The 15932-nt window shown below is 43.2% G+C and overlaps 1 protein-coding gene across 1 annotated transcript in view; it reads right to left on the bottom strand.

Annotated features, from left to right (window-relative positions):
• LOC138498336 (fibrocystin-L-like) overlaps nt 1-15932 on the bottom strand; it is a 339059-nt gene that overhangs the window by 256614 nt on the left and 66513 nt on the right. Inside the window, exon 4 of the mRNA XM_069622135.1 lies at nt 2808-3082. Coding sequence (XP_069478236.1) covers nt 2808-3082 — 275 coding nt within the window. The remainder of the gene's footprint in view (nt 1-2807; nt 3083-15932) is intronic.

Below are 15932 nucleotides of genomic sequence, written 5' to 3'. Positions count from 1 at the left end.
TTACCTGGAACATCTATTGAACACCATGGGTTTTTTCCCCCTCAAGGTTTTTTTGCCCTGAGACCTGGCTCTCGGTGTAGCTGAAGTGCTTACCTGTTATACAGTAATCAGGTGGTACGGTGGCTACCTGGTAGGACATTGCTCCTTTTGCAATTCAAAAAATCTTTCAAACATACAAATAGATTAACAAGCCCAATATGTAATATTAACTCTTTTAGGATAGAGTGCAGATGGCACTTAAAATAACTGTAAACTCACTAACTTCACACATGCCCAAGTATCTCTTGGCAAAAAAACATTCGCAACAGTAGGCATAATATACCACACTGGTGGCACAACCCCTTCAGTCACCTATACTGCGTATGTTAAAGCGGTTGGTTTGAATGTAACAACACTTCCGTTATTAAAAAACAAAGGTTACTAGCATTTGTAACAAATGCATACTTCATATTCCTTAAACATAAATGTTGTCATTAATGTTTAAGGAAATTTCATGTTTACAACGATATATAGCTTGATATTGTGATTTACATTGGTTAATTACATTTTAATATCATTATTATTGTTGCTGTCAGCCGACACGTGTTTTGACCCCCGGGTCTTTATCAAGTCTAATATGCTTTGTGCTATACCTGCTGAGGTAAGTATGTTGGGGCTTAGTTTCCTGTCCTTGCTCGTTGGTTTGGCCCATGGTTGGGCAGATCTGGTTGTTTCCTTAGGTGCTCTCGTTTTAGTGTACTGTTGGCCCACCCACCAGGACTCCACGGACTACAGGTGCAGTACGCAAATCCAACATGGTGTCTGCTTCACAACCTTTGACTCACCTCATGTTTCTGAATTGACTAATCAGCAGCCATGTACACTATGCGCTCCCCAGATTGATCCCGTGGGAGTCCACGGACAACAGATCAGAAAGTGACTTATACTATAAAACGCACAACTATAACCCAGACACACCATGAGTTGTGCTCCAGCAGAACAGTACCACTGACTGGCACTGCCAGCTATCCTGGAGATGTCACCACCTTCTTAAATCCCCCCCTGCCTCATGCCATACCCTGATCTACTTCACCAATCAGCCCACTACACTATTCTGTAAAGTATTATCTGAATGGATCTAATGTTCTCCAATACATAATTTAAACTGAGAATGGCTTTATAGTGAGATATCATTTAACTAATATTAAATAAAAAACAGAGTATTCAGAAATCCATGCTGTCATATGGTATTTAATGAAAGAAAAAAGGAATCTAAAGACACATTCTACGTGTTTGCTTTTATGTGAGAGGGAACATAATAACCTGTTCAACTTGAGCTGTGGTACTCTCTAAGGAAATGTTACATAGAAAGTTATTACAAATCATATGAGAAGTCTATATGTTTACAAACAGAAAGAAATATTGGTTGAGTGTTATTATAGATAAACATGTTTGAAATCATAGGTTTCTGTTACATGGGACAAGATATATCTTATGACAATCTTTTAACCTAAGCTGCGAACTTCAGTTCACCTGCAACTGTATGTATGTGAAAGTATCAGCAGACACCCAATTATTCACCACTTTGGTGAAGGCAGGAAAGAACTAATGAGCCCAGCTGTGTTTACTTGAAACAATAGGCATGGTTTCAAAATGAGAAAACATAAGTCAAAATTACTTCCAATATCAGGGTGTCCATGGTCTTGTATGTTTAAGCTAATTTGGAAGGCCATCCATGGAATAGATTGATTTGTCTGGTTGACCATTTGATATGACTTTAAAAGAAGCAATACTTAGACACACCCAAACCTCTGAACTTGGCAGAATATTAAAGCAAGACAGGAACAGAACTGGTCTATTAAATACCCTATTAAAATGATTCGTTTGTTGCACCAAATGCCATCAGATCAGATGGTTCTTTTTATAAAGGGGGCACACATGTAATTCAAGCTAAACTCAATAGCTAAATGTCCACCAAAAGAAATGGCCTTTAAAGTGACCAGAGGAAATAAATTTTAATAGCAACTTTAGAATTATTGGTCTGATTTAAACACCAGATACAGATATAAATTCCGTGGGAAAAACACAGGAAGCCACTATTGATCCTACCCTATTTTGTCCAACAGCCTATAAGAGAAAATCCAGATCCCTGGGCATTCCACAACCATTTAAAAAGCTGGTCAATACAAACTAGAAGGCAGGCTGGCTCTATACACTCTGCAGCATCCCAGTGGACAAAAAGTGCCAAAGAGTGTCTGCAAATCTTGATATCATAACAAATGCTATCAAATAATTGTCTTCACTCAAAAATGTAAGGATACAAATATAGGGGCAGCTATCGCCTAATACAAACAGCTATTACATAGTAGTGATACAACAAACAATTGAAAGCTTAAGCACATTACAGGCCAGGATCTATGTTGCTCAAATAGTACTTAATGCATCAGAAACCTTAGAGAATGGACATGCGCATTATGTATTAAATTAAACACGTACCATCAAATTAAAAGTGAGATTACGCCTGGTCTGGGTAGGAAAATAGTTTGTGCCATGAAAAAAGAAGAGGCCCACATTCACATACTGCAAGTGATGCCTTTTCACAATATATGGTTGTGCATTTCCTGGGAGCCTTTGTGTGAAATGGTTCATCTTAAATCACATGAATCCAGTAACAATGGTTAGAAAACTGCTGCACATTCAATACAGAGACCACATTGGTGAGAGAACTGACCCACATTAATCCTCATACAATGTGTCTACAAAGTCTAGTCATAGAATGCTTTGCTAGGTATCATAAAGAAATATAAAGTGTGTTTGAGATTGCTTACTCTGTCATCAGTGGATCCGGTTTTGTTTATATAAAGAGCATAGTTCCAATAGTAGTAGGCATTTAGTCCCAATTTATAGGAATCTGTTTCTGGAGGTATTAGGAATCCACTCAGGCGGGTGATACACCTTTGTGGGTAATTTCGCTGCCAGGTGTAAGAAGCCATGTCCAACCACGTAGCACCTTGATAGCCTGGTGTGCTTTCATTGAAGCGGACTGCGTCGTCAAAACGGTTATTGGAGGCATCCCAAGCTTCAAGTTTTAAGCCCCTGCCACCTGCAAAACATAAACAGATTGCCAAACTGATAATTCCAAAAAACATTTAATAAGTTAAAGTTGTGGCATTAGAAGCATGTGGCACAGTATCAGTTGTGAATGGGTATACAATGCCAGTGATACCTATGAAGGTGTGTAACATGAAGAGGACTTGTGCTGTACAACCCACCCCCTTGCAGGTCCTATTCGTAAACAAAGATCCTTGACATTATGTTGAGCGCTTAACTGCGCTATACAAAATGGAAATGAGAGCATAACTGTGCTATACAAAATGCAAAGCAGTGTTTGCGCTCCCTTATGGCTAGTGCTAAGACTATAGCCACTCCAGTTGAAGTTACATTTTTGCATTCGCCCACACTGTTAACTGGGCTACATGTTATGCGTGTAGGGCAAATCTGATGCCACTGTAGGAAATCCCCTCAAAGCTCACACCAGAAAAAGTACAACCCGCTAGGGAAAAAATGCCCAATATACCTCTTGGAAGGACAACAAGTATTTTATTCCTAAAATAAAAGCAGTGCACCAGCTAAGTGCTCTTCTGCTGCCGAACGTTCTGCCAAAATCTGCATGAACAGCACATTTAGAAGGTATATAGCATCCTCAGTGACATCATCACATACAGTAGAAACCTGCGTGGCTGGTTGGTGAGGCCCTGTACATGGGCTGCCTGCTCCAAAGGGGATGCCAGGCCATTGGTCCCAGCCCCTTCTGTCCATCTTCTTCCAAGTGGGTAATGCAGCATTGGTCATTGGTCATGAGGAGGCGGTTGATTGGCAATTATGTACTAGATAAACAATACATCTCCATCTACCTAGCTGTGCACCTGGTACAAGCAGACAGGGGCCCAAGGGAAAAGCTGAGCTCATACTCACTCACAAAATTCACCCGATCCCAGACTGGGCCGGCACCTCTCCAAGGTCTTCCACTCTCTTTCTGGGCTATCATTTTATCCATACCTGCGCCTCGCAGCACAAATCACATGACCCAAAAGTGAAGTTGTTCCTATTCTATAGGTTCCTTTTGCTTAATTCAATCCGTTAATTAAGGGATGCTTGGATTGTGTGTCATTATGCTTTCATGTATCAATACTTAGGTCCTTCAATGGTTATATGCAGCATTCCTTTAGGGGAGTGAATTGAAATACAGTTGTCTTAACCTATGTAAGCCAAAAGTTCTTCACAGATTGCAAAAGAATCTAACCCAATGAGTGCTGACAGGATCAGGGATGTCATTTGGGGGTCACCAGGGGATGCAACTGCGACCCCTAGGGGCCACAGTTGCAAACCCTGGGAGTCCTTTGTGACCCCAATTTAAAAACGTTTAAAAAACGGGTGTTCCTGGTGTAGCTGGCCCTCCTGTGGCACAGGGGTGCCTGCCAAACCAGGTCTGGTGGGTCCCCGTACCAGTCCTCAGCCATCAGGATGAAGCTGGGCCAGGGTAGCACTCAGTAGGGGTTGCAGCTGACTGTGACATGTGGCACTTGTCACATGCCACGTTCAGCTCTAACCACTTCTCCCTCGGCTTCCTTGCAGCTCACATACAGGAACCGGGAAGCTCTTGTAGCTTCCTGGTTCCTGTTTGTGAGCAGCACGGAGGAGCCGAGGGGGCCTGGAAGGATGTACTGAAGCTGCAAGAAAAAGGTAAGGCTTTTTTTTGTAATATAATGTGTGTTTTGCATGTGTGAAGTGTGTGTCAGATGTATGCATGTGAATGGTGGGTGAATGAGAAGTGATGTGATATGGGTTTTGAGTGTTCTGGGTGGGTGGGTGGGTATGTGGCTGTGTAGAGAATGCAATGAGTTAATGTAACCGAAGGTGTGAGTCGCTGATGGGTGAATGAGTAGTGATGTGATGTGTGTTTTTGAATGTTCTGGATCGGTGGGTGTGTGCCTGCCTAGAGAATGCAATGAGTGGATGGGTGTGCGCCTGTGTAGAGATTACAATGAGTGGATGTAAGAGAATGTGTGTGTGAGCGACTCGTGGGTGAATGAGTATGAATGTGATAATGTGTTTTTGAATGTTCTGAGTGGGTGGGTCTGTGCCTTTGTAGAGAATGCAATGAGTGCATGTAAGAGAAGGTGTGAGTGAGTGACTGGTGGGTGAATGAGCATATATGTGGTTGAGTGTGTTTCAATGTTCTGGGTGGGGTTTGGTCTGTGCCTGTGTGGTGAATCCAGTGTGAGTGAGTGCGAGAGGAGATGTATGGGTGAGTGACCGGTGGGTGAAAGGGGATGCATGTGTCTTTGGGGATCACTGGAGCATTTTTGCCACATCCTTTATTGACTTTACATGTTTTACTGGTATTTTAGGGCAAAGGCAAGTTCATGTGTGCCATTCCCTGGCTAGACTGGCATTTTGGTGCAGTCAGTCTTGCCATTGCTTACTGTGGCATGACATTTTGCTCAGCATCTTTAAAAAAGCCAGCGTGATAAGTAGTGTTACCTCGCTAGACTGATGCTTTGGTATAGCGGCCTGCATATTCTTCAGTGTAGCATGACTTTTTATTAACTGAGCATCTATGATGAATCAAGCAAGATAAGTGTTCTTATGGGTCTAGACTGGCTTACATTGGAACCAGTTTGGACAAGTTTTCCTATTGTGACATGGTACTTTTAATGGCCAAACCAACTGGAGTATGTACTTACATAGGAGTACTGGCAAATATTGATAGAGCCAGTTTTGAGCCCAGTGCTAGTAATTGTACTATAGAAAAATGTCTTAAAGTGAACATAAGTATGGTTTTATATGGTAATTTAAGCATATGTTGGTGGAGCCAGCATGGAAATGTATGGGCACAGCCAGCATACAAATGTTTTCTATACCGGCATATATTGCAGTGACCGGCATGATAATGCATTGGGAAATGCCCTGTGCACTTTTGGTGACTTGCATCTATTGTACTTTTTTCATGATTTACCCTACACCCTACAAAAACGATTGTTGGCCTTTTACACACATTTTTGGCCTTTTAACCAAATCTTCCCAGAAAGTGTGCTGTATAACGCACCATTTTAACCCATTATTCAAAACATTTACTCTGGGGAGGGAGAAGAATCCGCCCATCCCCCACCAACCCATTTTCATTAGTTCGGGCTCCCTTGCTATGCTCAGTCGCAATCACATATTTCTGGCAAATATTTACACCCTCCAAAAAAACAACTCACCAGCCACCAAAGGTGGCTGGTATATATGTGGACCAGGCACCACCCCCTTCTCTCTATGTTATGTTAATGATTTAAGCTTTGATTGAAAAACATATTTACTTCTTTCACTTGGAGTATTGCATGCCCCTGCAGCGGCATAAGCATCATGGACATTGTGCACATGTGGTGGCCCGTAAAAGCCCAGGGTGTGGCATTCCCTGTGCTTTGTTAAGGAGCTTGGGAGGACCCCCACATCATGGCTCACAGGGGAGCTGCCAAATTTTGTGCTACGCCATTGGGCACCACTGAGTCAAAGCGATAGTGTGTAGTGCGCGCCTTCAAGTCTGCCAGCGAGGCCCCGGGTGAGAAGCAACTTGTGGGTGTTTTAAATTTTAAATAACTGTGGTGCTATGAATTTATGTGTGCAGAAGTGATATTACATTAATGGTGTTTTTGTTCAAGTCCTGGCACCCAGTATTGTGCTTAGATAATACAAACTATGGGGGTCTTGGGTGTTAGGGAGAATTCTCATAACTGGCTAATTTCCCTTACCTACTGACTCCCTCAGCAGCTTTGCTGGATTTCTAGGATTTATTTTTTTCACCTGGTAAGAGTGTGAGCTTTTTTCTCACTCTTACATGTGTTTTGCTGAGTGTATTTCTACTTTTTGTGTGATCTTTGGCACTAGAGCCTCACCTACTCCATGGCACCACTTTCTTCATGTGTGTTACACAGCACCTTCAGTGAAGTGACACAGGGTTGTATTTTAGACTTCCCACCGACTCCATTTTCTGGGGCTGACGACTGTCCCCCAGAAAAGATACAGTTGCCATTAACTTTATTAGTCACTTTTACCTCAGATCCAGTACACCCCATCTTACATGGAGTATTGGAAAGGGTTAATTCTTATCCCTTTTTATCTGTGTCTCTTGGAGAATTGTTTCGCTCCCTTTACACTACGACGTGGCTGGTGGCAGTGGTATCTACCCTATTTTTTATACCGCGGTTATCTTAAATAACCATTGTATTGTTTTAGGCTATTATATTAGCCTCAAACATAAACCCACTTGACCATATATGTTTTATTACGGTTCCGGTTGGTTTTATTCGCCATTTCTTTTTGTAAATGTCTTTCTCATGTTTTACTATGCACGCCAAACCAGGTTTGGTCCCTTTGTTCATCTCCTTTTCGCGGGCTTCCACGCAGAAGCCCTCCTTTAGGCGCCTGAAAGTCTGGGCAGGTAGGATGTGAGGGAGGGATTTTAGGACCCCTGCCATGGGTTCCCTTGGTTACCCAAGTCGCACTCCTGTTTGATTGGCTGGGTGACTGTCCTTGCCAGGACAGCCGCCCTGCTGTGTGATTGACAGCCAGGCTGTATGAATGGGGGAAAACTGCATAAAAAGCAGGTCTCTGGGACTGGAAAGGCAGAGTCGCCACTGGAACAAAAGAACCAACGAGGAACTGGAAGAAGAGGACCCCTACCATGACTGAGCCGCCCGGTGAAGCCCTACTGCAGGTCCGAATTGCCAAAATATCCTCCAGGAAACCTCTTTTCTTGAGCTGTTGGGACCACAACCAGTTCGCCCAAACTGCAAACCAGGACCCCTCCTCTGGTCGAATTTGCTGTACAGAGCTACAGTGGGCCAGATAACCAGGAAGGTCGGACCCTGCTTGGGTTGTAAGGAGCGCACCTTTTATTCATTGCTTTGCTCTGCTGCTGGTTTCTTCCCTGGGTCGTGCAGGACCGTCCAGTCTTCCTACTTCTGATCAGTCCGACAGTTGCTTCAGGAACCGTGAGCCTGCAGGAACTACCAGGAACGTCTGCCTCAGCTACAGCTCCATCTCCGTTTCAAGGTACTGTGCAAATCTGGTTGTGCGTTTCGTTCAGCCACGGTGAAAGTGTTTGAAATCTTTCTCCAATCTGAGGGCTTGTCCTTCTCTTCTCTTTGAACTAACTTTTCTACCAACCAACCTCTTCCGGAATCCGTGGCACAAACTTTACCGAGAACTAGACTGAACTGTATTATCTTGAGCAAAAGACTTTTGACCTACTGACTTTGGCCCTAAGCCTTTTATATCTGATTTTATCATTGAAGTTCCTCTTGTTCAATTGCCCTGAATACTTACCTGTTGGTTTGGTTCCTTTTCTGTTAACCTTGTCTTTCCCTCCCTTTTCCAAAAGTTACTAGAGTGCCATTTTTCTCCCACTTCATATTGTGAGCTTAACTTGTCTGGAACTAATTGGGAGTTGTGTGGTGTATTAAGAGTGAATTTAAGCTGCTTAGAATAGTGAAATGTTATACAACTGCAGAGTGAAATAAATATATATTCTTTTACTTGAAAACCTTGAGTCAGTGTTTGCCTGAATCATAGTAATTGCTGTCCTTTGTGTAACTATTTGATACTGCTCACTTACTCTTGAGATAAGTCTGGCTGCTCAGCCACAGCTACCACTTTAACTGTGTAGTACGGGCTTGTACCAAAGGTGAATTTGTACTGTCACTTGTAGTCCTAATTGTGTGTGGTGTTCCCAAAAGGTACTGCATATAATTCTGCCTAACATTGGGTATATTGAAACAACCTTTCCCAGGTATTATACTCCAGCAAAGATAACATTATCAGGTGCACTACCCTCTGTGCACGCAGACCAGTCTAATAGGTTTCTTCTATCGTAGTGGTAGCTGAATCATTTATACATTTATAACCAGGGAATTGTGTTGATACTAAATACTGGTCAATGATTACATTTTTAGGCCTTACTCGTGCAGCATTTTTCTCCTGGTTAAACAGCAGCGCAAGCCTCACCAGGTCAGTGCTTTTTTGGCGTGTTTAACACAGCAACGCCACAGATAACACCTGTGTTAGATGTTTCATACACTAGCTGTAGCCTGCGTTACCGATTTCGGTTACCTTGTTAGAAATACTGCATTATATATGTTTTAAATTATAGGCCCCACGTCGAATCTGGAAAATGGCATTCCCCAAATGTGTTATCGTGGACAATTCATGCCTCCCTCTGTGCCTCGGTTCTTATATCATGCTGAAATTAGAGCACCTGGAAACACGGGTGCTAGAAGCATTAAAAAAATCTCAAGGTCGTTTGTCATTACTTCCTGTGATGTCACGTGGGGAGGTGTCAAATTACTTCACTTCCTGTGATGTCACTGGGGGGTCAATGGCCATGTGATGTCACTTACGCTACCCCTGGCATTTTGGTGAAATGACATTCCTGGACGGGCTAGTAGGAAAGGACACAAGGCAATTCATTGTCTTTGGTACAATTTGAGCAGTTTGGCGGGGTTTGCGTGATTTTTGTGGCAAAATATGCATCAGAGAGGGGAGGCGTCAATTCGAGATGCATCCGTAGGTCAAGGTACTATTGTGTAAGTGATGTAAGCAATATTAACTGCTGATAACAATTTCTCTATCAGGATTAGTTCCCCATTTGTCTGTAACAGATAACTTGGCTTCCCTTTATTTCTTAATATAGCCATTAGAGAATGAAATTACCCCTTTATGTATATATGTGAGTGATATGATATTTTTGGTTTTAATCATGATCTTCATGTTTGTACAAATATGGCAGCCTTTGTATTGTTTTGTGTTTGCATACAATACATTTGCATGTATTACTTGTAATTAATGTTTTTTATCTGTTTGATTATAAATATTATGCATTTCTTACACTTCTTCACAACACAATGTTGCATTTTTATTGTGTGCTGACTAGGAACCCCGTCTGTATATATATGTATCAAGATGCAGCAGCCCATTCTCCTGGCGGTTTCTGTTCTTCAATTCAGTGCAAATGACTGTGTTGTGTAAAGTGTAAACACCCACTGGATGGGGCAACAAAAAAAGGGTGTAGTAAAAGAAAAAATTAAACACACATAAATAATATTCTAATTAATATTAGGGTCCCAAAATGAATGTTCGCAGTAATGGTACAAGGACGCAGTATTTTAAGTACCATTTTAAATTCCATTCAGTACAATTCACATGCCCAACACGTATATATAATCATAGTGATCCTATTCATATTTATGTGGTGTTTTGATATCATCCTCAGGCCCTAGGAAGCTAAGGCTACAATGAGATGCGAACAGGGGTAGCCTCACTGTGCCTTGTAAAGCGGGGCAGAAGCATGCCATAGCTCTGAGATAGCACTTGAGAAGGCGTGCACCCCTTTCAAAACATCCATGGCACAGTGAGGAGTATCCCGCCTGAGAGAAGATGTTTTCCATAGTCACCTTCCAGCTTAAAGATATAGGAATGCACTAAAAGATTAATGAAGGTTATAATGGTCAGCTAGTCCCTCACAAAGGAAAACACCAATAGGTCGTAGCCCGTACACACTGGAACAAATGGGATGAAAGTATGAAGAATATTGCAGCATTCCTGCTGCATGTTATGCACCAGCTGTACAGTATGTGCTAGGCGCATGATGAGTGTAAATCAATGTGCCTATATAAGTAGACAAAAAGATGAAATGGGTAACAAGGAGGGGTTGCATTCCCATAACCACTACCAACTGACAGTGCAGAGTTGTTGCTAGAGGGGCCTAGTGGGGTTATAGCCCCAGGTCTTTTGGTTGTAGCCCCGGATAGAAGCTCCAAGGCAATTCTGGGGGGGGTCGCAAACCCTGAGCCCTTAGTGGAAAACAAATGTGCCAATGGCTTATGATCACTTCTGAGCTTATAAGGTCAACCCCAAATGTAGGCGTTAACGTACATGGAGGCCCAATAGCATGCAACACTCTCTCGTTCAATCGTGGACTATCTAGACTCCATATCCGATAGATCTCGAGATGCAAAAGCCACTGGTACTTCCCGTCCCTGATCTGACTTACCACTGCACCTAAATCCACAGCACATGCATCTACCGACACAATGGTCTCAGCCATGGATCAAACCTGTGTAAGATACGGGCATTAGAAACTTCGTCCTTCAACCTCCTGAATGCCCCCTCCTCCACATGTCTCCAAAGATACTCCGTCCTTACTTTCAACAACACACGTAAGGGCTGACTCTTCACTGCAAAATTCTCAATGAACTTAGAACAGAATTCTATAAGTCCTAAGAAAGACTTCAACTTGTCTTTTTTAGTAGGGAATTTCACTTTTAAAATGGCATCCATCATCTCTGGACATGGTAGCATTCCCTCTTTTGTGAGCCTGCGACCTAAATAAGATACCTGATGCACCTTTAACTGACACTTCCCCGTTTTGACAATCAAACACGCTCTGCCCAATCTCCCTAATACTTCATACACTCTGGCATTGTGCTGAGCCTCACTTCTGGCCCCAATCAAAATGTCGTCTTGGAAGCATTTCACCTCAGGTACCTCCCCCAACAGATCCTGCATTATTCTTGGGAAAACAGCTGATGCTGAAAGGCATTCTTTTAAACTGATACACACCTTTCGGAATGATGAGGGCTGTAAAGGTGCGTGATGATGGGTGTAAGTCCACCTGGTAATATGCAGCTGAGAGATCAAGCATACTGTACCATTCAGCCTCTTGCATAGTCATGAACATCTCACTAACCTTGGACAAAGGGTGGGTGTTGACCCAGATTGACTTGTTTAAGTATTTTAAGTCTACATATAATCTAATCCGCCCATCGGGACATTGTGTGACCACGATGGGGGAGTACCACTCACTTCTCTCTATGGGTTCAATCACATCCTGCACACACAGGCCACGTAACTCTTCCCTTAATTTCTCTAAAATGGTGGTATACAGGCTCCCGAGTCAGCTAAGGCTCTCACTGAACATCCAGCCACTGGGATCTCAACTTCAGGGGCAACATATTCCCCTTTCTCATCCTCCTCAACTTCACCCACAATGTGGACAATGTTATTGGCCGACTTCCCATTCACCTCCCCAACATATTGGATATTTATGTCAGCCTCCTCGCACTTGCTGTTGAAAATACACAACCTGGCAAAATGCCCCATCTTGCCACACCTCCTGCATTTAACTCTCATGGCAGGAAACTCCTTGGCATTCATGGGATGTTTTTTAAAACCTGACCTAGAACATTGCACCTTGCGTATATCTTGTGCCGGTACATGGCTCCACCCAGCAGTTGAGGACTGACTTCCCCCATTCGTCCCCATTCCTGTTCTGTTATTATTCCTTACTGCGCACACCTTGGCTTCATCAACCCCGACTATTTTTCCTCCACATTTTCAGCTATAGCATGCACTAACTCATTGTTCCCTTTAGAATTAACCTCCTTCAAACACATACTAGTTAATTCCATTCCTTTAGCGATTGCCAGTGCCTTCTGTAGTGGAGGGTTTTTCGCCTCCCACAAGAGTTCCTGAATTTTTTGAGTTAGACGTGTGCATCATTAGCTGATCCCCAATATATTTATCCTTCCTCCCTGTGAATTCACAAGATGACAATATTACACTAAGATCTGCCACAAATGAGTCCACTGCTTCCCCACCACCTTTTTTCCTTGAGAAAAACATGTACCTCTCCAATAACATATTAATCTGTTTCCCAAACTGCACCTGTAATGTTTTCATGGCCATACCATTCAGCCCCTCCCCATCCCCTCAACCCCCTCCATTTCCCCCTCAGCCACTACACCAGGCTGTTTATTACATTATTACAGCTTCTGCCCCTAAGCAGCACATCAAGAATTTTCGCTCATCAGAATATCTTTTCCCTCCTGAAGCAACAAAGTAAAATTAAAACAGATCTCTTCAGTTTTCCCAGGGGATTGGTGGTTCCCCTGGTGTGGCCAAAAACCTGATGGAGGGTCAAGATTCTGCATGGTGGTATCGCCTTCCCGACAGAAATGTCCACTGTGGCCTAGCTGTCTTAAGACAGGAGTATCTCCCACTGCCACTTACCTAGTTGAGCTGGGAATGGCCAACTGAAGCTGCAGAAAACATTCCGAATACAGGTACTATCAAACTCCAGCTGGGATTACCATCAGAGATGCAGATATACAATTATCTTAAGCACACTGCGCAGATTTACTTCATAGACAAAGAAAATGATATTGCCTGATCCACAAATGGTGCCTATCATAGACGTGCTGAAATGTCCAGGCTATGCCTGTACCCAAAATGGCAGTGGAACAATTGTGAGGACGATGCTCCAATTACCCCTGACCCCCTGACCTCAAATAATTGTGGCTTTATAGTCCAGTCATCTGCTGCCTGTTACCTAAATGACCGTGATGCAGTGATACTGCGCATGCCCCAGCAGCAAAGTAATTGTTTCCTTGTTTGCTATGCGCTGACACTGGCTTTACTGTGGGATGCCACTAGAGTGCCGACACACAGGAATTTCCATTTGGTGCGTCTCACTGGTCTTCACAATGGGGAGAAAAGCACCCCCCCACCCCCACACCGCTTGGCTGGGCACCACTTCTCCCCTGAGATTATTCAGCTCCCGACACTACAGTTGTTACACAGAGCTCAGGGCTGACCGCTTCTAAGTGGTGAAGCCGTCCCACTGTCACCTCATCTCCAACTGCGCTTGGAGATATAATGCTATTCTCCGCACTACCGGTGCTGGATGCACAATATGCCGGTTTGCCACCTTCCGAACACCTCAGCTATCCCCTGGATGATTCCGGACCTCCAACACAGCACCGATGGGTAAACTGCTAGGTGCCCCCACTTCAGATCCGCCTCTGTGCCTTAAAAGTTGCCTGGGATGAGCTGGTGCAGTAACATGTAGGGATGAAGTTGCCGACCCTTCACCAGACCCTGGTACCAGCAATTTGGGGTCTTCCTCCTCATAGCCGATCGTAAAGTAATGGCCAGCAGCATGCAATCATAGAAGTCAAGTAAGTTTATTAAGATACAGTGAATATAAGACCCTAAACGCATTCTCTGACCCAACAGGCAAAGGCAAGATATAATGGCAGTTACCAATTGTCAACTAACACCACCAGTGTCTCGGTGCGCATGATGGCATTCCATAATAGAACAGGGATTCCATCTGTCACCCAGCATCCTGTAAAATTGGACAATATAGAGGAGAAGCTGGATCCCTAAAGGACTTGGTAATGGACCCACTGGTGAAACATAGGTCCCCATTCTCTTTTGGTATGTCCAGCAATCAATACTGTTTCCACAAATCATAACCATGTCACAGTGGTGGGCTGATAAACTCCTATGATTAATTGATCAAAGCCCACTGACAAGATAAATATGCCAACCATTGAAATGAGTTATCTGTCGATGGCCATCAGCACATCATCTGTCATGTAGACTAAGTTGGATTTAGTTCCACTACTGGGCTAAAGCCAAACTGAGATACATCAAAGGAGCCAGACTATTGCATACATTTCCTCCAGCTGGATGATTGCGACTTATGCCAACGTCTTAACTGACAGGGATATCAGAGTCATAGTTGATAATTTCAGTAAATTACTAGCTTCAATGTCATAGTATTCTTATCACTTCTGACAAGTCTTGTGAATGTCTTGTCTGCACAAACCTATCATACTTCCAGAAATGTTGAATCTAGAAAGTACGCCCTAATAGCGTCACTGTGTTAAAGCTGAACTTAGAAAGCGTGCCCTAATACCATCACTGTGCTAATGTTGGATTTAGATGGTATTCCCAACATCAGTGAGTGTGCCCCAATAGCGTCACTGTGTTAAAGTTGAACTTAGAAATATGCCCTAATAGCGTCACTGTATTAGAGTTGAATTAAGATGGTATTCCCAACATCATTGAATATGCCCTAATAGCATCACTGTATAGAGTTCAAGTTAGAAGGTATTCCCAACATCATTGAGTGTGCCTGGTCGCATACTCTTTACTGACTACCACAATATCTCACTACTACGCTTACTCTCTCCTATACACCATCATTCAACTAGAACACAGCGGTACTATGACACATTCGGTAAAGCTGTTCTCATACTAACATAACTCATCAAACTACCCATCATCCTAATAAAACACAGCTAGCAAGCACATACCGGCTAGCTTAGGCATCCCCTCAGGCCTAACGCAGCCAAACTTCAGTCTGGCTGTCCCACTCCAGACTGAACACATTCAACTGATCTCCGCAGCACCACACCTACCGCTAAGAAGCAACTATCATGCAACAACCACACCAGCTGCACACATAGCTGGTGCGCCCACGCACTTTATTACTCTCTATGAAATGACTCGAACTGTGGTTCCCGAGGGCGTTCAACCTACCAGCGCCTTGAGATCATACCAATGATGCATAATGCGCTATACAAATGCAAAATAAAATAGCATAACAAAATAACAAACACAATTTGCTCTAAATATCACATTCGCAGCTATATTCTCAGTTTGACATTCCGACTACATTCATAGTTTGGCAATCCCAGTTAGAGGCCACCAGTACAATCTCAGATGACTGAGTCACTGCACTCCCATTTTGCAAACCCCAGAACCCCAGGAAATTCCCACTTTACACAATTCTAGTACACTCACAGTTTGACAATGCCAGCACATTCTCAGTTTGTCAACCCCAGTCCACTCCCAGTATGCTCAATCCAATCATATACAGACGGCGCAGACAACGTCGACCTCAAAATAATTAAACTATAATCACATTTGGCAAAATGTGAGTTATACACTCCATCTGTCACAGGATTTATTTTAAAGATGCTTTTGCAATAGCGCACACTTTTGATCACTAGCAAAAGAGTAATTAAAAGCTGCACAAACAAAGAATAGTGCTTTGTGTT

Source organism: Ambystoma mexicanum, chromosome 5q (assembly GCF_040938575.1).
Source record: "Ambystoma mexicanum isolate Mex_15411 chromosome 5q, UKY_AmexF1_1, whole genome shotgun sequence".
In the NCBI taxonomy this organism is placed as follows: domain Eukaryota; kingdom Metazoa; phylum Chordata; class Amphibia; order Caudata; family Ambystomatidae; genus Ambystoma; species Ambystoma mexicanum.
The sequence above is the reverse complement of the archived record's forward strand: the minus strand, read 5'-3'. Positions and strand labels throughout refer to the sequence as shown.